At 40.3% G+C, this 24,905-nt stretch overlaps 1 protein-coding gene and 1 long non-coding RNA gene across 2 annotated transcripts in view; one reads left to right on the forward strand and one right to left on the reverse strand.

Moving 5' to 3' along the window:
• Positions 1–3,764: 3,764 nt before the first annotated feature.
• The window catches only part of LOC138842322 (uncharacterized), a 75,248-nt gene continuing 54,107 nt past the window's right edge, over positions 3,765–24,905 (reverse strand). Inside the window, exon 3 of the long non-coding RNA XR_011376713.1 lies at positions 3,765–4,156. This is a non-coding gene — a long non-coding RNA (uncharacterized lncRNA). The remainder of the gene's footprint in view (positions 4,157–24,905) is intronic.
• On the forward strand, positions 4,136–22,247 carry LOC115839201 (beta-defensin 36). The gene is made up of 2 exons (XM_030830575.3): positions 4,136–4,431; positions 21,956–22,247. Exons 1-2 carry the CDS (start codon positions 4,374–4,376, stop codon positions 22,099–22,101), a joined length of 204 nt encoding a protein of 67 aa, XP_030686435.1. The 5' UTR covers positions 4,136–4,373; the 3' UTR covers positions 22,102–22,247.

Raw genomic sequence — 24,905 nt, forward strand, 5'->3', positions numbered from 1 at the left:
ACAGCCTGAGCCTCAGTTTCCCCAACCATAACCTGAAAACTCCAAAAGTTGTCCTGATAGCCTTAAGCTCTTCTCCAATCTCTTTTGACTCATAATGTTTCTAACTTGACATGTCCACTTGAAAGTCTAACGTGCATAAGTTGCTTTTAAAATATAATTGAAAGTTTTTTGAAATGCCTCCCATCAAGAGAAGAAATTTCCATCTCCTTGAATCTGGACATATATATAGTTCTGCAAAAGTGATGCTTCCAAGACTCAGTTATAAAAGGCCATAAAACCTACTGCCAGTTTGCTGGAGCATTTACTCTTGGAACCCTGAGGTCCCATGTAGGACTTCAGTGAAGCCCAATCATATGGAATGATCACATAGATGCTTTGGTTGACATTCCCAGGTGAGCCTAGCCTTCAGGTGCCAGATGTGAGTGGAAAAGCTTCGAGTCTTTCCAGATGAAGCCCCAGGCATTTTTATTAGATGCTGTTTTCTCTACAGTTTGGGATTAATTAAGTGATTATGATATGTGATATTATGGTCATTAACAATTACTGAGAAATTACTCTTTTTCAAGTATTGTCCTAAGAACTTTATGTATTTAATTGTTTAATCTTTTTAACAATTCAGTGAGCTAGATAACATTAAGATCTCTTTTTATCTGTGAAAACCTTAAGCCCATAGAGGTTAAGTTATTTATACAATATCAGAAAGCTTACAATTTGAAGGTCAGGGACTCAACCTAAGTCTATCGGACTTAAAAGTTCATGATCCTGGGCTTCCCTGGTGGTGCAGTGGTTGAGAGTCCGCCTGCCGATGCAGGGGACACATGTTCGTGCCCCGGTCCGGGAAGATCCCACATGTCATGGAGCGGTTAAGCCCGTGAGCCATGGCCGCTGAGCCTGCGCGTCCGGAGCCTGTGCTCCGCAACGGGAGAGGCCACAACAGTGAGAGGCCCGCGTACCGCAAAATAAATAAATAAATAAATAAATAAATTTAAAAAGTTCATGATCCTGGACAAGTATACAGTAGGGGCTCGATAAATTCAAAATAGAGTGACATGAGTGGAACAGAGGAGCCAATCACAAGAAAATCAGGAAGCATATTTCAGCTGAAGGGAATAGCAAGCACAAACAGGTTTAGTGTGTTCAATGGAAAGAATAAAGGCCAGCATGGCTGAAGAGTAGGGAGTGAGTGGGAATTTGTATGAGATAAACCCAGAGAGGTACACAGCAGCTGTATCAGGTAGGCCAGCGAGAAGAATTTGAATTTCATCCTAAATTACAAAGGATAGTCATCAGATAAACCAACATTATCTAATTTATATTTTTAAATGATGATTCTGATCAGTGGAGAACGGAATGTCCAAAAGCAAGGTTAGAAGCCCTGTCTGAATATGAGAGTGAAGGAGAGGTGGTTCCCTAAAGGAAAATCAAGGGGCTGTGACTAGAAGAAAGGGACCTCACTGCTGAGCATGCAGATGGCCACTACACAGGCCGGGAAGTGAAGTTGCTGGAGTGCAGGGCATGCACATTTTAAGGATTTTGGTATTGGCAAACACGCTTCCAAAAAAGTTGCACCAGTTTGCATTTTCATGATCAAGATATTACTCTTTCCCTATATCATAGAAAATTCTGGAATTGTTAATAAAATTGAATTCTTGCCAATTTGGAGAAATGATACCTCACTGTCGTTTGAATTTGTTTTTCTTCGATTCCTGGTTAGAATGGGAAGTTGGTCTTCCTGACTCACCACGGACAGGCTATGATGTCAGAGGTGTGCCTAGGGGAACACACGTGGTAGAGCCTTCCCCTCCTCCCTTGTCCTCTGTGACTAAGATGCTCACTGTGGTTACACATATTTTGGCGTCCTCAGGAGGCTAACAAAGGCTTCAAAACCAGAGCTAAAGTAGTACATTGACTATGCAAGAAGCAGGCCCAGAGGCAGACTGTGGTTTTTGCAAGAGCCACACGGTGTATTTGGGAGTTGGGGTCAAGGGAAAAGACCTCTGACCTAACTGTTTCAGAGACTTGGAGACTGAAGGCAACCCAGACTACCCTCAGGTGCAAACCCAATTACCTTGCCCTGTTTGGGTGTTTAAAACATAGATTCCCGCATTCTCTTACTTTTTATGTCATTTCAGGATCTAGAGAAGTATACATGATGATTCCCTACTGCAGATCTGCCCCAAATACCTGACCGAAGAGACTGAGGCCCAGAAAAAAAAGTGATTCTCCCAAGATGACACAGAAAGTTAGTCACAGAGTCAGGACTGTATATTTTCAGCTCTGCCTTCCCCACCCTCCACACCAAAATCCTATATATATCCAGGCTTTTTTTTTAATGCTTATTTTATGTATTTATTTAGTTTGGCTGCACCGGGTCTTCGTTGAGGCATGTGGCATCTTTTAGTTGTGGTATGTGGGCTCATAGCTGCAGCACACCAACTCTTAGTTGCAGCATGTGTGATCTAGTTCCCCGACCAGGGATCAAACCTGGGGCCCCTGCACTGGTATCACGGAGTCTTACCCACTGGACCACCAGGAAAGTCCACTATCCAGACATTTTAGACAGTAGAGTCTCTTCTCTCAGGGAGGAAAGATTCCAACAGATACATTTCTGCCCCATTCCCTAGCCACCAGAATAGAAAATTGCATTTTGCAATTTTTTATAGCTTTGTTGAGTAGACAAAAAACTGCATATATTGAATGTATACAATTCAATGAGTTTGAACATATGCATTTGGTGATGTTTCTGTAGCACAGCCTGACGGGTACTCAGACAGCCCAAGCCAGAATGAAATTACATTTTACAATTCCTTTCCCTGTATGGAATTGAGTTAAGCTTTGCCACAAACTCTTTTCTTTTTCTTTCTTTCTTTTTTTTTTTTTTTTTGCAAGAGATTGGGGAGGTGGACACGAAGCAGCATCCTTGTGCTCTGAAGGTTGTCATTGGTTAGAGGTGGTGAGGGGTGTCTGCGGGTTTCAGTCTATCCTTGCTGTTCTCTGCTGCGTGACTACTCTCCTTCCCAACTGTCAGCCCTGTTGACCAAGCGACCAGGGCCCAGACCCTCCACTAAACACTTCTCTATGAACTCAAACAGGCAGTAGTTTTGAAGAGCAAACAACCTTTCACGGACTTCTACACCAGCTCCTTCAGTGACCCCACTACCACCCAGAAAGATCTTTACTTTCCCAGCTCCTCCCACAATTGAATAGAATCTCATCCTTATAATAAATTCCTTGTTCCATAATGCTGATAGCAGTTCTGCTGCTTCCCTGATTGAGCCTTAATTATGTTTGAAAAAATGAGCCTCCTTAACAGAAGTGAACGACAGTCATGGATTTCCAGGCCTTAGGCATTGAGTCCCTTCCTAGCTACTGTCTCCTCTTCATTGTAAAGCTTTTAGAAAGAGTTGTTTACACTTCTCTCTTTCACTTACCTTTCAGTCTTCAACCTCCTCAATCTGTTTTCTGCCCTTACAGAAATGGTTTTCAATGTTATTTTGTCTTGTAAGCCCTATATATGATTTTATACCCTTGACCTCTGTATCAAATAGGGTCCAATCAGGAAACGGAAGCCACGTAGGATATTTAATATAGGGAATTGGTGACACTGTTGTCGGAAGGCAGAAACAGCAAAAAGAGGACCCTGAGGAAACAGATATTAGTAACCACAGAATGCAGCTAGCATCCTCAGGCTGCAGAAATTGAGGGAAGAGAACGGATTTTCAAAACCTAAGAGTTCAGAGGAGGGACCCCCCCCAATAGCTGGTTCTTGGACCTCCGAGGAAGGGGCACAGCCTGGCGTCCAGAAGGCCTGACTCCATGGGTAGCCCTCAGATGACAGGGGGCTGTGGCTGCTAGTACTTCTGAGACGGCACAGCCAGGCTGGTCAGGGGAGCTTCATCTCTTACTACCGTTCTCCTGCCGGTTTTCGCCCCAGTTACATCATACTTCTCATATTCAACACCAACAGAAGCCTTTGTACAGACTTTCCTTTGCCTGGAACACCATTTAGGCTCATCAGCCTGGCGTTTTTGTATTTATTCCTCAAAGCGCGGTTCAGTGCCACCTTCTCGGCGAAGTTTTTCCGGACCTTCCGGACTCCGTGTGCGTGGCGCCCCCTTGTGGTCCCTTGGTTGGAGGTCGGACCTTGTTGCTTGACCTAAATGAAGAAAAGAAAGCGTGCCACTTCAGGACGTGTGGCTGCACTCTGTGGGGCTCAGGGGGCGCGCGGGCTGTACCCACGGGCGGCTGAGGGCACGTGCGGGTGACATCTGTTCCGGTTGGACCAAGGGAACGGGAGCCAGAGAGGCCAGAGCTCTCCCCCATTAGCTTTGCCATCGCATCGGACTTGCAGCTTCACTAGGCCACTTCCAGCCATGAAGCTCCTTTTGCTGACTCTGGCCGCACTGCTCCTCTTGTCCCAGCTCACTCCAGGTAACCTGGACCTCTTCAGGGGAGGGGGAGGTGTGGAGAGTGAGACCTGGTCACGGAATCCCACGGGCAGGGGGGATGAAATAGCATTTACAACCCAGAGTGCCGTGAGCTGTGATAGAGGGGATCTAGGGTCCTGGGGTGCACATGGGAGGGACCAGCCCTGGCTGAGGGCCAAGAGAGTCCTCCCGGAGGGATACTCTTGAGTCCTGAAAAGTGGTTAGAAATTAGAAGGGGAAGGAGAAGAGGTGGAAGTAGGAAGGGTGTCCCGGGCAGAAATCCTCTAATGCAAAAGTCCGGATGTGGGAGAGAGCACTGTGCCTTCAGTGAGCTGGCACAGAACGGAGGGGTGGGTTAAGGGTGCAGCAAGGGGTAAGGCTGAGGAAGCACTCAATGTCCAGGTCTTGATGAGCCTTGAATGCCAGGTGGGGGAGCCACGGGAAGGCTGTAGCAGAGGGGGGCCATGGTCAGACTTGCCCATTCCACCAACTCTAGCATACCTACCTGGCCCCTCTTGCTCACCTGGCAGAAATTTCTGCCCAGCCAAGGCTTTGAGCTCACCTGTCCACAGGATCGGAAGGTGTGTATTTCCTCACCTCAGCCCTTGTATTTTGCCTGTGGCAAATGCCTGAAACACCACTCAGCTGGGGATAGACAGGAAAGCCTTAGAACCCAGGTTAGAAACTGCTCAACCATTTTCTAACTCTGTGACCTCCAGCAAGCAGCTCAGCGGCTCAGAACTGCAATTTCCTCACTTCTCAGTCTGCTGCAGCAAAGGCGTGTGTATAGTAATATCAGTTTGGGGGCACAACATTGAACACACTGAAATTTGGGTATGCAAAAACAAGTGTAACGTCTTCATTTTATATAACTCATCTAAATTTTCCCAGGAACTTCCATCCGGCTGATGGGACAGTTTAGGGGGAGGGGTGCTGGAGGGCACTTAGGGACTGTGCCTAAACTCAGCAGTTAAATAAATATTCATCAGTCCTGGTTTAAAACCATTTCAAGTTAATTCAGTCTCTTTTGAATAAATACTCAGTCTTTGAGCAGTTCTCCTTCTGCTCCCCTGCTCCTTCCCAGGATAGCCCCTGGGTTCAGGAGAAGGTAACTTGATACGTCATGATTTAATTTATTGGTTCATTCAGTAAACATGATTGAATGGATTTCATGTTCTAGGCACTCTGATAGGTGCAGGAGGTAGCACAGTGAACATATCAGAACAAAACAAGGTAAGCAAAGTCTTCAGCCTCTCGGAGTTTACATTCTACTGAGAGAAACAGAAAAAATTTTTTAAATAACTGAAACATACAAAATGTCAGGTGGTGAGTATAATGAGCAGCATAGGTGAGAAAGGGGATAGCAAATACCAGGGGGATGTGGATTTGCTGTTTTAAAGGGGTGCTCATGGAATGGGTCACTGTGACCTGAGGGAGAATAAGGGGTGATCCATGTGGATTTGTGGAGAAGAACATTCAAGCTGGAGGGAACATGAAGTGCAAAGATCCTGGGGCAGGAGCGTGAGGAGGTAGGGCTCGGCGCTGGACCTTCACTGACTTCTAGGACGATGTCCCTCATTGTGTGTGATCCCGTGACTGATGAAACCTCTTGGTCCTGTCGAGCGCCCCACTGACTCAGCCCTTCATCTCAGCCAAATCTTCCATCGGATCCCTAGGTTTAGGCTGTTCACACACAGCCCCTCCCACTGCCTTCTGCATAGGGATCTACTCCTGACGGGTCTCTCGGGCTCGCAGCTCATCACTGGTTTTCCTGTCTTCACTAGAGACACAAGGGAACTTGGGGACCTTCTGGGTCTATTTTATGCCACAGGAGAGGAGAGGGAGAAGCTCAGCCACTTCCCTCAGCCATTTCTAAAACCCCCTCCAGGTGGCACCATAATGTGCTGTGCCGATGCTGTTAGCAATTTTCCTGGGCTGCAGTCTGAGGGCAAAAAGTAAATGCCCTCTTCTCTGGCACTTTCTCCAGACCAATCTGGGTGTATGTAGCAAGAGATTCTCTTGCCCCTGTCCTTCTCATATTACTTATCTCTACTTCCTAGATGTTCAGGTCGACCAGCAGGCCTTAGTGGGGGAGGGGAGGAAGGCCTCTGTCTCTAGCTTGCTGGTGGGTCCATCATCATCCTGGCTGGCAGAGGCAAGGTGTGGGCTCTGGTGGAGCTCTAAGGCCTCCTCCTGCTGCTGCTGCAGGAAGTGGATTTAAGCACTCCAGTTTCCCCTAGGGAGAGTATTTCCCTCTACTTCCTATTGGGTATGGTGATGGTAAAGGATATTAAATGGAAGTTTCTTTGGCCGGACCCTCAAGCCTTTGCCTCCTGTGGCTTATGGTGAGGTGATATTATCTGAATCCACCAGGCTCAGCTAATAATATATAAAGGAGCTCTTTGAAATTTGGAAATCCCTGACCTTTCTAGATAAATTTCGGTTCTTAAAAGTATTATCTTGTGGGCTTCCCTGGTGGCACAGTGGTTGAGAGTCCACCTGCCGATGCAGGGGACACGGGTTCGTGCCCCGGTCCGGGAAGATCCCACATGCCGCGGAGCGGCTGGGCCCGTGAGCCATGGCCGCTGAGCCTGCGCGTCCGGAGCCTGTGCTCCGCAGCGGGAGAGGCCACAACAGTGAGAGACCTTCGTACCGCAAAAAAAAAAAAAAAAAAAAAAAAAAAATTGAGATTTCATTGTTAAATGGTGGGGACTTTTTTCTTACCTTTTTTGTAAAATAAAACACAATTACAGATACTGAAAACCACATAAAACAAATGTGCAGCTTAATGAACTGTTATAAAGCGCACACCCTTGTAACACCATCCAGGTCAATAAACAGAACGTTGACAGTCACCTCAAAAACCCCTCCACCTATGCCCCATCACAACTGTCTCTCTCCCCAAATTAAGTACTGTCCTGACTTTTATAGCGATCAACTATTTGCGCATCTTTATAATTTCATTGCCAGGGCTGCATCCCTAGAAACCCTATTTTTGCCATGCCCACTTTTAAAATCTAACATTTCTTAAGATTTTTAGCTTTTTAATTTACTGGTTATATCTTCTTCCCTTTCTTGTCTCTATAATTTATCTGTTGGGTCATTTGACCCATAGTTTCCCACAGTACAGATTTTGCTAACCGCATATTCAAAGTGAATTCAACGTGTTCCTCGGACCTCTGTATTTCCTGCAAATTGGTGACTGGATCCAGAGGTTTGATCAGGCTCAAGTTCTAGGCTTTTTGGCAAAACGTTGGGGGATGGTATTTGCCTTTTTCATCAGAAGGCAAATAATATGTTTGTTATCTCTCTTTTAGTGACAAATTAATGCTCAAAGCTGAGATGCGTTAATTCTTTGCCTATTGCAAAACGGTGATATTCTATTATGTGATTTTCACTAGTTAGCTGGAATACTAATATAATAAAGACACTCCTCATCATCTACTATTTGGTTACGCAGCAGTACAGTTCATGTAAGAAAGACAGAATAAATGCTTGGCGATTTTTCTTTACATATGAATCTGCAAGATAATGATTTCTTTTCTTATCATCCACCAAATGTGACAAAATAGTTTTTAATATCATCATAAACTCATAGATTTAAATATATTTGATGACTTTTCATTCATTGCAGTCTTTTTTTCATAAGTTTTTTATTTTATTTTATTTTTGGCTGATTTGGGTCTTCATTGCTAAACGCGGGCTTTTTCTAGTTGCGGCGAGCGGGAGCCACTGTGTTGTGGTTCGTGGACTTCTCGTTGCGGTGGCTTCTCTTGTTGCGAAGCACGGGCTCTAGGTACGTGGGCTTCAGTAGTTGTGGCATGCAGGCTCAGTAGTTCTGGCGCACGGGCTTATTTGTCTTCCCGGACCAGGGATCGAACCGTGTCCCCTGCATTGGCAGGCAGATTCTTAACCTCTGCGCCCCCAGGGAAGTCCCCACTGCAGTCTTTATTCTTACTGAAACTCAGCCAGTGGAAGCCTAAGCCTTATTTTACGTATCCCTGTTAGTCTTTGGTAGTTTCCTTGTGATAAAGTCCATCTTATAAACACCACGAGGGACACACCTGCGGTCTGACAAAGTTAAGCATATTAACTTACTGAAGCAAAGGAAGATACGCACCAAAGGAACTGTGGAACATCTCATCAAATGAAGGAACAAATAAGGTTATTATAGGACTAAGGAGAATAGCAGAGTTTTAGATAAAATGTAAATGAAGCAGAGTTTGATAGACTTCAAGGGCCACAGGATGGTGTGTAAAGAGGTTAACATCTGTTCTAGGTCCCATTTCCATGGGAAGTACAAAATTAAGAGAGATGTGGAATTTTATATCCCCAAACTCTTTCTCTGACACTCTGTCCCTGGCTCTGAAATCAAGGTTGTTCTTCTGTATAAAAAGACTTGATTCCTCAGGGAAAAATGTAACGTTCCAGCCTTGCCGATATGGTTTCAGATACAAAGATTCTGATAAGTGTGATTTGAGAAAACAGGGTTTCTTAGCACTTCGTCCTTTTATTAATTTACAAAAGCAGTTTCACTGGTACACAACTGGTTATCTGGTGTGACAAGATATTCTGGGCTTATCTTGTACAACTCCTGCACCAGACCTTGAATTAGCCATTTCTTCAAAAGGCCCTAATTTTTTAAGTAGGAAAATGGTATTTAAAAACTGTGATCTAGATGCTAGAGACATTAATGCTACTAAATTAGCCCTTCTTTCTATATCTTTTCAGAGCAGGTGAGAAAATCAACACATTGAATATATGTGAAATACCTCATGATTTCATATTGATAACTCCTATTCAAAGTGAGGACATCAGGATTTGTACTTAAATATTCCATATTACTTCTGTATGTTCTTTCTTCCGCACCAATATTCTCAGATATGCTGTGTACTTCTTCGGAATTTTCAAGTCATCTTTTATTTGAAGAAGGTTTTCTTGAATTATAGTTTGTAGTATTTTTTCTGACATCTTGCTCTGATTTTCTTTCTCAAGGCCTCACCTTGTCTCTGTTGAATCTCCTTTTCCTATCCTCAGTATTTGTCACCTTCTATCGATTTTTCTCACCTTCTATCGAATTTTTTCCTTAACATTTCTTTTTCAACAGTTTTATTGAGTTATCATTTACATAAGATTAAATGTCCACATTTTTAAAAGTTTATTTATTTTATTTATTTATTTTTGGCTGCGCGCGCGCTTTTCCTAGTTGCGGCGAGCGGGGGCCGCTCTGTTGTGGGGCGTGGGCTTCTCATTGTGGCGGCCTCTCTTGTTGGAGCACGGGCTCTATGCACGCAGGCTTCAGTAGTTGTGGCTCGCGGGCTCTAGAGCGCAGGCTCGGTAGTTGTGGCGCACGGGCTTAGTAGCTCCGCGTCATGTGGGATCTTCCCGGACCAGGGCTTGACCCCATGTCCCCTGCATTGGCAGGCAGATTCTCAACAACTGCACCACCAGGGAAGCCCTAAATGTCCACATTTTAAGTATACAACATGAGTTTCAACAAATGTATACATCCATGTAGCCACTACCACAGTTGTAGTATAATACACTTCCGTTACCCCAAAAAGATCTCTCATGCCCCTTTGCAGTCGCCTCCCCGGTCCCCCAGCCACCAGCTATGACTAATCTACATTGTGTCACTTTAGTTTGGCTTCTTAGAATTAAACAACAGGATGGCTTTTGTGCCTGGATTCTTTAACTTAGCATAATGCTTTTGCAATTCATCCATGTTGTTCATGTATAGATATCTTGTTACCCTATGTTGCTGAGTAGTATTCCATTGTATGAATACATACCACAATTTGTTTATCAATTAACTAGCTTTTAGATATTTGAGCAGTTTCCAGTTTTTAGCTATTATAAATAGAGCTACTATGAATGGTCCAATGAAGTTTTCATTTCTCTAGAGTAAATACCTAAGGGTGGAGTTGCTGGGTTGTATGATAAGTCTATGATAAAATTTATAAAAAATTGCAAACTGTTTTCCAAAGTGGCTATACTATTTTGCATTCCCATTTGCAATAAGAGATTTACAGTTGCTTCACATCATTGTCAACACATGGTATTATCTGTCTTTTAATTTTAGCCATTCTAGTGGGTATGTAGTTTTAACTGTTGTTTTACTGATGGCTAAAATACTTAATGACTAATCATATTAAACACACTTTGATGTGCTTATTTGCCATGTATATGTCTTCTTTGTTGTAGTGCCCACTTTTAATCAGGTTTTTTGTTGCGTTGTGTGTTCTACATATTCTAGATAAACATTTTTTAAAAGATGTATGCTTTGTAAATATTTTCTTCCAGACTGTAAATTACCTTTTGATTTACTTAACAGTGTCTTTTGAAAGGTAAGAACTTTTAGTTTTGAAGAAGTCCAATGTGTTCATTTTTTCTTTTGTGGCTCATGTTTTTGTATCTTATCTAAAAAAAATCTTGCTTGACACAAGGTCAGAAACATTTTCTCCTATGGCTTCTTCCAGGTGTTCTATTGTTTTAGCTCTTACATTTTAGGTCCATGATTCATTTTGTGTACAGTGTGGGGTAAGGGTTGAGTTTCACTTATTTACATATGGATGTGTAGCATCATTTAATGAAAAGAATTTCCTTTTCCCCCTTTGAATTACCTTGGCACCTTTGTTGAAAATCAGTTGACCATATAGGTTGGGATTTGTTTGTGGACTCTCTCTGCCATTCCACTGGCCTACATGTCTATTCTTATGCCAATACCACATTGTCTTGGTTACTATGACTTTGCAGTAAACCTTAAAATCAGGTACTGTGAGTCTTCCAACTTCATTCTTTTTCAGATTGTTTTATCTGTTTTAGGTCAATTGCATTTTCATATAAATTTTAGAATCAGCTTTTCAATTCTACAAAATAGCCTGCTGGAAATATTCTTGGGACTGCATTGATCAATTTAAGGAGAATTGAGATCTTATCAAAATTAAGTCTTTGAATCCATGAACATGGTATCTCTCTCGATTTCTTTATGTCTTCCTTTCTTTCTCTGAAATGTTTTGTGGTTTTTATATTTTGCATATTGTAGTAGGCTGAATAATGACTCCCCAGAGATGTCCAAGTCCTAATCCCCAAAACCCATGAATATGTTACCTTACATGGTAAAAGAGATTTTGCATGTGTCTTGAGATGGGGAGATTATCTTGGGTTTTCTGGGTGGACTCAATGTAATCACAAGAGACCTAATAAGAGGGCAGCAGGAGATCAGATTGTGGAGGAGAAATAAGAAAATGGTTGTAGTAATGTAAGGAAGTGGTTATAAGCAAAGAATTACAGGTAGTTGTTAGAAAGTGAAAAGGGGAAGAAAATAGCTTCTGCCCTGAGAGTCTCCAGAAGGAACCAGCCCTGCTGGCACCTTGACTTTAGCCCAGTGAAACAATAAATTTGTGTTGTTTTAAGGCACTAAGTTTGTGGTAATTTTGCTACAGCAGCAATACGATATGAAACTAATACACATATATTTTGTTAAATTCATCACTGTTATGTATTTTTAAGCTGTTGTAAATGATATTTTTAAAGGTTCAGTTGTTTGTTGCTAGTGTATTGAAATACAGTCTTTTTTATTGAAGTAGAGTTGATTTACAATGTTGTGCCAATCTCTGCTCTACAGGAAAGTGACTCAGTTATACACATACAGACATTCTTTTTTTATATTCTTTCCCATTATTGTTTATCACAGGATATTGAATATAGTTCCCAGTGCTATACAGTAGGACCTTGTTGTTTATCCATACTGTATATAATAGTTTGCATCTACTAATCCCACACTCCTAGTCCATCCCTCCCCCACCACCCCCTCCCTTGACAACCACAAGTCTGTTCTCTATGTCTATGAGTCTGTTTCTGTTTTGTAGATTGGTTCATTTGTGCCATATTTTAGATTCCACATATAAGTGATATCATATGGTATTTGTCTTTCTCTTTCTGACTCACTTCACTTAGTATGATAATCTCTAGTTGTATCCATGTTGATGCAAATGGCATTACTTCATTCTTTTTTATGGCTGAGTAGTATTCCACTGTATATATGTAGCACATTTTCTTTATCCATTCATCTGTCGATGGACATTTAGGTTGTTTCCATGTTTTGGCTATTGTGAATAGTGCTGCTATGAACAGAGGGGTGCATGTATCTTTTTGAATTATAGTTTTGTCTGGGTATATGCCCAATAAAAAAATGGGCATAAGACCTTAACAGACAATTCTCCAAAGAAGACATACAGATGGCCAGTAGGGACATGAAAAGATGCTCAACATCACTAATTATTAGAGAAATGCAAATCAAAACTCTAACGAGGTACCACCTCAAACTGGTCAGAATTACCATCATTAAAAAGTCTAGAAATAATAAATGCTAGAGAGGGTGTGGAGAAAAGGGAACACTCCTACACTGTTGGTGGGAATGTAAATTGATATAGCCACTATGGAGAACAGTATGGACATTCCTTAAAAAACTAAAAAAGAACTACCATACAACCCAGCAATCCCACTACTTGGCATATACCCTGAGAAAACCATAATTCAAGAAGAGTCATGTACCAAAGTGTTCATTGCAGCTCTATTTACAATAGCCAGAACATGGAATCAACCTAAATGCCCATCGACAGATGAATGGATAAGGAAGATGTGGCACATATATGCAATGGAATATTACTCAGCCATAAAAAGAAACGAAATTGAGATATTTGTAGTGAGGTGGATGGGCCTAGAGTCTGTCATACAGAGTGAAGTAAGTCAGAAAGAGAAAAACCAATACCATATGCTAACACATATATATGGAATTTAAGGGGAAAAAATGTCATGAAGAACCTAGGGGTAAGACAGGAATAAAGACACAGACCTACTAGAGAATGGACTTGAGGATATGGGGAGGGGGAAGGGTAATCTGTGACAAAGTGAGAGAGTGGCATGGACATATATACACTACCAAACGTAAAATAGATAGCTAGTGGGAAGCAGCCGCATAGCACAGGGAGATAAGCTTGGTGGTTTGTGACCACCTAGGTGGGTGGGATAGGGAGGGTGGGAGGGAGAGAGACGCAAGAGGGAAGAGATATGGGAACATATGTTTATGTATAACTGATTCACTTTGTTATAAAGCAGAAACTAACACACCATTGTAAAGCAATTATACTCCAATAAAGATGTAAAAAAAAAAAAACTACAATGAGGTATCACTTGCTCTTATTTTTCTCACTTCTTAAGATATAAGTATTGATCATTGATTTAAGACCATTCTATCTAAAATACGCTTTTTAAAGTATAACTCTCCCTCTAATTACTACTTTATCTTGGTTCCACAAATATTTTTATGTATTGTACTTTTAATTTTAGTCAATTCAAACTTCTCGAATTTCTCTTCTGATTTCTCTTTTACCCATTAGTTATTTACCAGTACATTGTTCAATTTTCTAGTATTTAGGGATTTTCCAGGTGCATATCTATTATTAATTTTTAGTTTAACTCTATTGTGGACAGACATCACCTTTGTAAGACTTCAATCCTTCCATTTTTATTGAGATCCTGTATTACCCAGAATACATGGTATATCTTGGTATATCTTGAGATATACCACCAATAATATATCTTGGTATATCTTGAGATATACCACCAATGGTATATCTTGGTGACTATTCTGTGAGCACTTGGAGTGTTCTGTAAATATCTATTAAGTTAGTTGATAAACTCATTAGTTCAAGTATTCTATATCTTCTATTAACTTGTTTTATCAATTGTTGAGAAAGGAATGTTGAAATCTGAAATTATAATTGTGAATTTGTCTATTTCTCCTTTCAGTTCTTTCAGCTTTTTGTTTCATGTATTTTCAAGCTCTGTTTTTTGGTGTATTTGATTTAGGATTAATATGTCTTTTTGATAAATTGAGACTGTCATCATGAAATGACCTGTTTATACTTAGTAATTTAGTTGGTTCTGAAATCTACTTTTTAAATATTAGCATAGCTAATATGTTAATAATACTGCAGCTTTCCTTTGATTAGTGATTTCATGGTATTTTTTTTATCTTTTTACTTTTAATATAGCTACGTCTCTACATTTAGAATGAATTTCTTATAGACAGCATGTGATTAGGTCTTGCTTTTTCATCCAATCTGACAATTTCTGCCTTTTAATTGAGATGTGCAGATCATTTATGCTTAATATAATTATCAATATGGTTGCATTTAACCTACCGTCTATTTGTTTTCTATCTGCCTATCCTTTCTTTGTTCACTTTATCTTCTTTGCTTCCCCTCTTTCAGATTACTTGACTCTTTTTATGATTCCAATCTGTATCCAGTATTGCCTTAATAGTTATACCTCTTTTTTTTTAATGGTTGCTCTAAGTTTTATATCTTCATGTTTGGATGGTTGCCAAATTGGTGTTTTTGTAGGAGGAGAGTAGTAATGTTGCTGACATTACTCTTCAAATCTTCTTAGTTTTTAAAAATCTGAAAGTCTATTTCTCCATTTGGGGAGGACTTTTGCTGTGTAAAGAATTCTGGATTGTCTTTTTTCCTTTTGTTGTTTTAAAGATATCTTTCTACTGTCTTCTTGTGTATGGTTTCTGATAAGAAGTCTTCTATTATTGTTACCGTTTTTCCCACGTACTTAACGTGTCTTTTCCTCTAGCTGGTTTTAAGATTTTTAACGTGATTTTCAAAAGTTTGATTATGTTATGGCTTTGCATAGCTTTCTTTCTTTTCTTTTTTTTTTTTTTTAATGCGGTACGCGGGCCTCCCACTGCTGTGGCCTCTCCCGTCGCGGAGCACAGGCTCCGGACGCGCAGGCTCAGCGGCCATGACTCACGGGCCCAGCTGCTCCGCGGCATGTGGGATCTTCCCGGACCAGGGCACGAACCCGTGTCCCCTGCATCGGCAGGCGGACTCCCAACCACTGCGCCACCAGGGAAGCCCGCATAGTTTTCTTTAGATTTTATTCTGCTTGGGGTTCACTGAGGTTCTGGATTCTATGGGTTTATAATTTTCATCAAACTTGAAACTTTTCAACCAGTATTTCTTTAAAAACTGTTTCTGCCTCAGAATGGGAGAAAATATTTGCAAACCAATCAACAGACAAAGGATTAATCTCCAAAATATATAAACAGCTCATGCAGCTCACTATTAAAAAAACAAACAACCCAATCCAAAAATGGGCAGAAAACCTAAATAGACATTTCTCCAAAGAAGACACACAGATGGCCAAGAAGCACATGAAAAGCTGCTCAACATCACTAATTAGTAGAGAAATGCAAATCAAAACTACAATGAGGTACCACCTCACACCAGTTAGAATGGGTGTCATCAGAAAATCTACAAACAACAAATGCTGGAGAGGGTGTGGAGAAAAGGGAACCCTCTTGCACTGTCAGTGGGAATGTAAATTGATACAGCCACTATGCAGAACAGTATGGAGGTTCCTTAAAGAACTAAAAATAAAATTACCATATGATCCAGCAATGCCACTACTGGGCATATACCCAGAGAAATCCATAATTCAAAAAGACACATGCAGGGCTTCCCTGGTGGCGCAGTGGTTGGGAGTCCGCCTGCCAATGCAAGGGACACGGATTCGTGCCCTGGTCTAGGAAGATCCCACATGCCGCAGAGCGGCTGGGCCTATGAGCCATGACCACTGAGCCTGCGCGTCCAGAGCCTGTGCTCCGCAATGGGAGAGGCCACAACAGTGAGAGGCCTACGTACCACACACACACAAAAAAAACCCAAAAAGACACATGCACCCCAATGTTCATTGCAGCACTATTTACAGTAGCCAGGACATGGAAGCAGCCTAAATGCCATTGACAGACTAATGGATAAAGAAAATGTGGTACATATATACAATGGAATATCACTCAGCCATAAAAAGGAATGAAATTGGGTCGTTTGTAGAGACGTGGTTGGATCTAGAGACTGTCATACAGAGTGAAGTAAGTCAGAAAGAGAAAAACAAATATTGTATATTAACTCACATATGTGGAACCTAGAAAAATGGTACAGATGAACCGGTTTGCAGGGCAGAAATTGAGACACAGATATAGAGAACAAACGTATGGACACCAAGCCGGGAAAGTGGCAGAGGGCTGGGGGTGGTGGTGTGATGAACTGGGCAATTGGGATTGACATGTATACACTGATGTGTATAAAATTGATGACTAATAAGAACCTGCTGTATAAAAACATGAATAAAATAAAATTCAAAAATTTAAAAAAAAAAAGAAAAGTTTCTGTCCCTCCCCTTTCCTCTCCTTTTGGTAATCTGATTGTATGTAAATTATACTGCTTATTATTGTCCCATGGGTTACTGATGTTCTGTTTTGGGTTTTTTTTTCTCAATATTTTTTCTCTCTACTTCCTTTTGGATAGTTTCTGTTGCTATGTCTTCAAGTTCATTTATCTTTACTTCTGCAGTGTGTACTCTATTGTTAACATCACTAAGTATGTTTTTCATTTAATATTTAATGTTTCATCTCAAGTTTTTTTAATCATTTAGGGGTTTATTTCAGTTTTGTGTGTCTGATTTTTACTACTTACAGGTATCATTTGAACAAATTTACCATTGGATAAACTAGAAAAGTTTTCTTTTTTTTCCAATATTTTTTATTGAAGTATAGTTGATTTGCAATGCTTCAAGTGTACAGCAAAGTGATTCGGTTTTATATATATGACTATATATGTAACTTTTCAGATTGTTTCCATTATAGGTTATTACAAGATATTGAATATAATTCCCTGTGCTGTACAGTAGGTTCTTGTTGTTTACCTAGTTTACATACAGTAGTATATATCTGCCAAACATTTTCATGTGAAGTTTTTACATCTTTATTTCTCTCCTCATAATGTCATGTTTTCCTCAATCTTCTTGAGCTTATGGAGTGTATTTATAATAGTCGTTTCATCATTCTTGTCTGCTAGTTCCATAATCTTTGTCATTTCTGGGTCTGTTGATTGATTTTATCCTGGTTGTCGTTCATACTTTCCTGCTTTTTTTTTTTTAATGCCTGGAAAATTATTTGGATTCTTTGCACTGTGGATTTTATACTTTTGGTTACTGGAATTTTTTTTTTCCTTTAAAGAGTATTGGTTTTTGTTCTGGTATGCAGTAAGTTAGCTGGAATCAGATGAATCCTTTCAAGATTGGCATTTAATCTTTTTAGGATGGGTATGGGACATCCTTTAACCTAGGGGTAATTTAGCCCCACCGTGCTGAAGATTTTACAAGGTCTTTCCACTCAGGCAGGTGGGGACACAAGATATTCCCAGCCCTGTGTGTCGCTGGGAATTGTTTTGCCTACTTCTTTTTGGTGGTTCTTTCCTAGGCCTTTGGTAGTTTCCTCTTACACTTGCACAGATAATACCTAAAGACTAGAGGAGTGCTCTGCAGAGCTCTGTAGTACGCCCCCTTTGTGTGTGTGTCTCTCTCTATCTGTGTATAGCCCCCTCTTCTTTGATTCTGTGACCCACAGATTCTAGCTGACTTGACCTCCTTGAACTCCTCGAACCTCAATTTCTATATCCTCCATTCAGTAAGATCACCAGAGCTTGTTTGAATTCCTCTTCCTGCACTACAGCCCAGAAACTGCTTCTAGTCCGTAAACTGGTGCAACCAGAGGGCTCATCTTGTTTGTTCCCCTTATCTCTGGGATCATGTTTGAAAATCATTGTTTCCTATACATTTTGTCCAATTATCTTGTTGTTTAAAGCAGGAAAATCAATATGACTCCTATCACTCCATCTCAGCCTGAAGAAGATATCCCATTTCTTTTTTAAAATTTTTACATTTTTTCTCTTTTTTCTCTTCTATTTCTCTTAAAATATTATCCGTTGAGATTATTTGCTTTTGTATCCCTTTCAAGTTAGACTTTTTTCTGAAAAGAATTTTCTTTAATTGCTAATTATATCTGTCACTGCACTTCTGAAATCTTTAATGCTAGTGGATTTTATAATATTTTATTTACTACATACAGCTCTCTAAGATCGGTGCTATTATGTCTTTTGTTTTCAAAAGAGAAAAATGAAGCTCTGTGAAGGGAAGTCACTTGCTCAATATCTCCCAGTTTACATGTGGTGGAGCTTTCAAATCCAGACTTTGGGGGTTTCAATAGGTGGGACAGTTCCTGGAGCAATCCCCACTGTCAAATTAAAAGTTCCATACCAATATTGTCTTAGAATAGCTTTTAAGTTTTAAAGGAACTTAAAGAGTGTGATGGGTCAAATTCTTTACCAAGCTTCGTTTCAGGCAGTTGAGAAATACCCCACAGCCATCTTAGTGTCTCCATAATCCATCTGACTGAAATAAAACCCCAGATTTCTCTCAGTTTATTTTTTCAGGATCTGGTGCTTGTGATGACAGTTTGCTCAAGGTTCCAGAGAAGTTGTAAAAGATAATTTTTTAAAGTAAACTAATGATTCTCATACAGATACAAAAATGAACACATGTTAGAGATTTTATTTAACTCATAATGAGAGAACAAGGCAGATTTTGTAACTGGTTTAAAGCATAAAGGTACACACACACTACTATATATAATAGATAACCAACAAGGACCTACTGTATAGCACAGGGAACTCTACTCAGTATTCTATGATAACCTATATGAGAAAAGAATCCGAAAAAGAATGAATATATGTATAGGTATAACTGAATCACTTTACTGTACACCTGAAACTAACACAACATTATAACTCAACTATACTCTAATAAAATATTTTTTAGAAAAATTTTAAAAAGCATAAAGGTATTAGTGGAGTAAGGGATTCTTGAAATGAATTTACAAGACAGAAACTGGTTCTTTTTTCCCCCATGGGGCAGGGGAAGGGAGGGAGTCAATTGAACCCCTCTGGAACAGAATTTACTTGAATATATAGGAAATAATTATTTTTGCATTACAATCATGAATCAAGAGCTCATACAGATGTAAAACTCCCACATAAACAGAATCAGATAACTCTGAAGTCTGTGACCTGTCTAGACCAGGGACTTCTGACACGATTGGCAATGACTGACATTTTGGCACTGTTGGCATTTGGGGCTAGACAGTTCTTTATTGTGGCTGTCCTGTGCATTGCAAGATATTTAGCAGAACCTTCGGCCTCATTAATCGCCAGTAGCACCCCACACCAGTTGTGACAACTAAAAACGTCTCCGAACATTTCATTGACAAACATCCCCTGGCGAGCAAAATTTCCCTATTTGAGCCAAGTTTTCCTCTAAAGCACGAATTTTCCCTAGTCTCCCCCATACTGGTCAAAAAAATAATCTCAAAGAAAACTTATTCCTAATCACAAAATAAACTTGGTCTAAACCTACAACAGAAAGAAGGAAATAATAAACACAAAATGAATGAAATAAAGAATAGTCACGGCACCAAACTGCCTAAAGAAAGTAGTTTCACTGACACAGATAGAGGTTACAGACTTTATTCAGCTCATGGACATCAGGGAGCAGCTGAAGACCCAAGTCAGGGCAGCTTGGAGTTTTGATAGAATAAAGAGAAGAGAGGGCTGCATGTTCTTGTTTGGGTCAAGTAGCAGATTTCATCTTTAACTGCTGCAAAACTTGTGTTTGGAATAATGAGAAACTTCCAGATTTTTGTGCCTCTTGGTTGAGGCCATTGGTGCAATCCCATCCCCAAAACTGTCAGAGCAGTTCTTTTGAGAGCTGTTTTTGCAAGTCTTGAGTTTGTCAGTTAGTCAAGATTCTGGGGCAGGAAAGGTATCAAAAACAATATGGGGGCTTCCCTGGTGGCGCAGTGGTTGAGAGTCCGCCTGCCGATGCAGGGGACATGGGTTCCTGCCCTGGTCCGGGAAGATCCCACATGCCGCGGAGCGGCTGGACCCGTGAGCCATGGCCGCTGAGCCTGCGCATCCGGAGCCTGTGCTCCGCAACGGGAGAGACCACAACAGTGAGAGGCCCGCTTACCGCAAAAAAAAAAAAAAAAAAAAAATATGGATGGCTGTTGCCAGGGGCTAGGAGGAGGGGAGAATGGGGAGTTATTGTTTAATGGGAATAGAATTTCAGTTTTACAAGATGAAAAGAGTTATGGGAATGGATGGTGGTGATGGTTGCACAACAATATGAACATATTTAATACCACGGAACTGTGCACTTTAAGATAGTTAACATAAATTTTATGTCATGTGTATTTTACCGCCATTTGAAAAAACGTAAGTACAGCCACCTTCTTGATGATAGGCCTTGGCAAAGACAAAACAAAACAAAAATAAGGATATGAAGAAACTGATGGAATTTCAGCCAAATATATATATATGTATAGTGTGTGTGTGTATATATACACATACACAATGAAATACTACTAAGCCATAAAAAAGAATGAAATAATTCCATCTGCAGCAACATGGATGGACCTGGAGATGATCATACTAAGTGAAGCCATATAGGGAAAGACAAATATCATATAATATCACTTATACGTGGAATCTAAAATATGATACAAATGAACTTATTTACAAAACAGAAACAGACTCACAGACTTCCAAAAAAAACTTATGGTTACCAAAGGGGAAAGGAGAGTGGGGAGAGACATAAATTAGGAGGTTGGGAATAACATATATGCTCTACTATATATAAAAAGAGATAACCAACAAGGACCTACAGTATAGCACAGGGAACTATACTCTATATATATATATATATATATATATTTTTTTTTTTTTTTTTTTTTTTTTTTTTTTTTTTTTTGCGGTACGCGGGCCTCTCACTGTTGTGGCCTCTCCCGTTGCGGAGCACAGGCTCCAGACGCGCAGGCTCAGCAGCCGTGGCTCACGGGCCTAGCCGCTCCGCGGCATGTGGGATCTTCCCGGACCGGGGCATGAACCCGCATCCCCTGCATCGGCAGGCGGACTCTCAACCACTGCGCCACCAGGGAAGCCCTATACTCAATATTTTGTAATAACCTATAAGGGAAAAGAATCTGAAAAGAATATCTAGCACTGTGCTGTACACCTGAAACTAACACAATATTGTAAATCAACTATGCTTCAATTTTTTAAATTATAAAAACAGTACAGATGAATGCTGAAAATATTATGCTAAGTAAAAAGAAGCGAGGCCCCAAATGCTGCACATTATATGATTCCATTGGCATAAAATACCTAGATTAGGCAAGTCTATAGCAAGGAGGGCATATTGGTGGTTGCTCAGGGATGAGGAGAGGAGAAATGAAAATGCTTAATGGGTGCAGGGTTTCTGTTTGGGATGATTAAAAAGTTCTGGAACTAGACGGTGATGATGGTTGCACAACATTGTGAGTGTAATTAATGCCGCTGGACTGTACGCTTTAAAATACTTAAACTGATAAACTTTACGTTATTTGTATTTTACCACAATTTTTCGAAAGGGAGAAGAAGGGAATAAAAGAGAGGACCAGGGTCAGAGTCAAAGGAAACTGAGCACCCTCTATCACATCTGTTCTAATCCTTTTACAGACATTTCAAATCCAGAATCTACCTCTTCTTAGGACTGACACTGTCTCTGTTCTTCTTTCTTTTCAGGTAGCACTCGAAAATGCTGGAATCGTCATGGCAAATGCCGCCAGAAATGTTTCAGGAAGGAAAGGGTCTATGTTTACTGCACAAATAATAAAATGTGCTGTGTGAAGCCCAAGTACCAGCCAAAAAACCTTCCATGGAAAGCTTAAGTTCCTTGAAACCTGAAGTCATCAAAAGGCAGGTGAAGCTACGCTGAGTCTGACCACAGTGGATTCTCAATCTCTGTCAATAAACACTTCTGGCTGACCCCTATGTTTGCCTGTTAGTCTATCCAGCGGTTCTCAGGAAGTCCTCTTATAGATGGTCCATTAAGTCAAAACTATTTTCATTATAATAATAAGACATTACTTGCCATTTTATCTCACTTTCTCACAAGTGTGAAATTTTCTGGAATCTACATGACACACAATAACATCATCATTCTGGCAGCTAATGAAAGGTGTGCGTATGGATCCTTACGTTTTTAGAATTTTTTAAGATAGAACCTTAAGGTATAAATGTGTTCATTTTCAGAGATTCACTCAGGTTGTTCTCAGTAATTCTATGGTACTCTTATTAGCTATCTTTAGCTATATTATTAATCTCTGGAACCTCGTTATCATCTAATAAATCACTGCTTTGAAATTTCAAAATTTTCCTTTTACCTATGTGGAAACACAACAAAAACTAAAAACATTTTGTAGTCTGCAGGATCTGGGAGTCCCAGGGCTGGGGTCCTAGGGTTAGTGCCCACCCACTGGTGAGTGGAGCAGGATCCCAGGGTCTCTGGCCGCAGGGCTCTTGGGGTCCTAGGGTTAGTGCTAGTGCACTCGTGTGCAGGGTTGGGTCCATGGACACAGCCATGTCCCAAGGCAGCTGTGGGCTCAGGGAGCCTTAGGGCAGTTAGGCCTGCTGGGGTGGGGCTGTGTCCCTGCCCAGCCAGTTGCGTGACCTGAGGTGTCCCAGTACTAGTGCCAAAAGGCTAGTAGGTGGAGCCAGGTCTCCAAGAACTAATGAGCTAGAAGGAGGATTCCAAAATGACACTTGCCAGCACCAGTGTCCACATGCTAGGATTAACTCACAAAAATGGCTGCCACCAGTGTCTGTGTCCCAGGGTGAGCTCCAGGAGGCTCTCTCAGATCAGCAGGTGGGTCTGACCCAGGCTCCTTTCAAATTACTGCTTCTGCCACAGGTCCCAGAGTGTGTGAGATTTTGTGTGTACACTTTAAGACTGGAGTCTCTATTTCCCACAGTGCTCTGGCTGTCCCAAAAGTAAACCCCACTGGCCTTCAAAGCCAAACATTCTGGGGGCTCATGTTCCTGATGAAGGACTGCTGGGCTGGGGAACCTGATGCGAGACTCAGATCCCTTGCTCCTTGGGGAGAACCTTGCAGTGGTAATTACCCTCCTATTGGTGGATCGCCCACCCCAGGGGCTATGGGTCTTGACTCCACCCCTCCTACCCATCTCATTGTGTTTCCTTCTTTATATCTTTAGTTGTAGAAGCAACAGACAACCTTTAAATAACCATTATAAATATTTCAAGGAAATTAGAGGAGAAGATTGACTGAAAGGATAATTTAAACCAATACACAGAAAAATAGTGTGTCAGTTTTCTATCAGTGCATTACAAAGCACTCTAAAACTCAGTGGATTAAAATAACAATCATTCATTATTTCTCAGAATTATGTGTGTTAATTAAGTGGTTCTTCTGATATTCTAATCTGGGGTCACTGATGTAACTACATCTCTCTCCATGTGGCGTGGCCTCCGCATTTCAAGGAAGTTAACCTTGGCTTCTAACATGATGGCTAGGTCTAAGAGGGTAAGCCCCAATATGCATCATTTATCAAACTTCTGTTATTATGTTTTCTTATAAGTCATGTGACCCAGGGTCAATATGGAAAAAAAACTGCACAGGGACATGAATACTGCAGGCATGATTCACTGGGGATCATTGGTGTATCAGTCTATCACAAATGGAATCTCTAAGAATAAACTGGGCATTTTAAACTGAAAAATACAAAATCTAAAATTGCGGATTTATTGGTTACGCTTGACAGCAGACTGAACATAGTAGAAGAAAGACTCAGTAACTCAAAGACAGATCAATAGGAAATACAGTCAAAGCACAGAGAGAAAAAAGAAATGCAGACTAGAACAGAGCATGAGAAACTTATGGGACAATATCAAATGGTCTAACATATATATAGTTGGAGTCTCAGAACAAAAAGAAAGAGAGAATGGGGAAGAAATATTTTTTAAAGATAATGGCTGAAAATTTTCCAAAATTGTCGAAAGACATTAATCCACAGACTCAAGAAACTTAGGGAACTCCAAGCAGGATAGACACAAAGAAAATCAAAATAGCATAGCATAATCAAACTGTTAACAACCAAAAGAAAAAGTACTTCCTGATAACTGTGAATGTTTCAAACAAAACATGTTCAGGAATTTAATGGAGAAAATTAGAAGCCCTTATTGAAAGACACTATAAAAAACCTAAATTAATAGAGACATAATATTTCACAACTTAGATAACTCAGTATCTTAAAGATGTCAATTCTACACTAATTGTTTCCTAAATTCATTGAAATTCCAGTCAAAAAACTAACAAAATTTTTTCCAGAATCTGTTCAAAATTGTGCACATATAAACAAATATTTTATTAGGGACATAGACGTAGATGACAAAAATATCAATAAAGCACAAATATAGGATAATGGTTACTCTAAGAATATAGGAATTGCAAAAGGTAATGCTAATATTCTATTTTTTTATCTGGATGGTAGTTATAGAGATGTTTGTTGTCTTATTGCTTTTTATACTTTTATATATTTTTAAAATATTATTTTGCTTTCTCAATATATAATAAAATCAAGCTTTTTTAAAAGGAGATAAAAGTTATGAACAGAAAAAAATGCAAAAACTAAATCAGCTAAAAATCCTAGAAAGTAAAATATTTGAAAATTA

Source organism: Globicephala melas, chromosome 15 (assembly GCF_963455315.2).
Source record: "Globicephala melas chromosome 15, mGloMel1.2, whole genome shotgun sequence".
Classification (NCBI taxonomy): Eukaryota; Metazoa; Chordata; class Mammalia; order Artiodactyla; family Delphinidae; genus Globicephala; species Globicephala melas.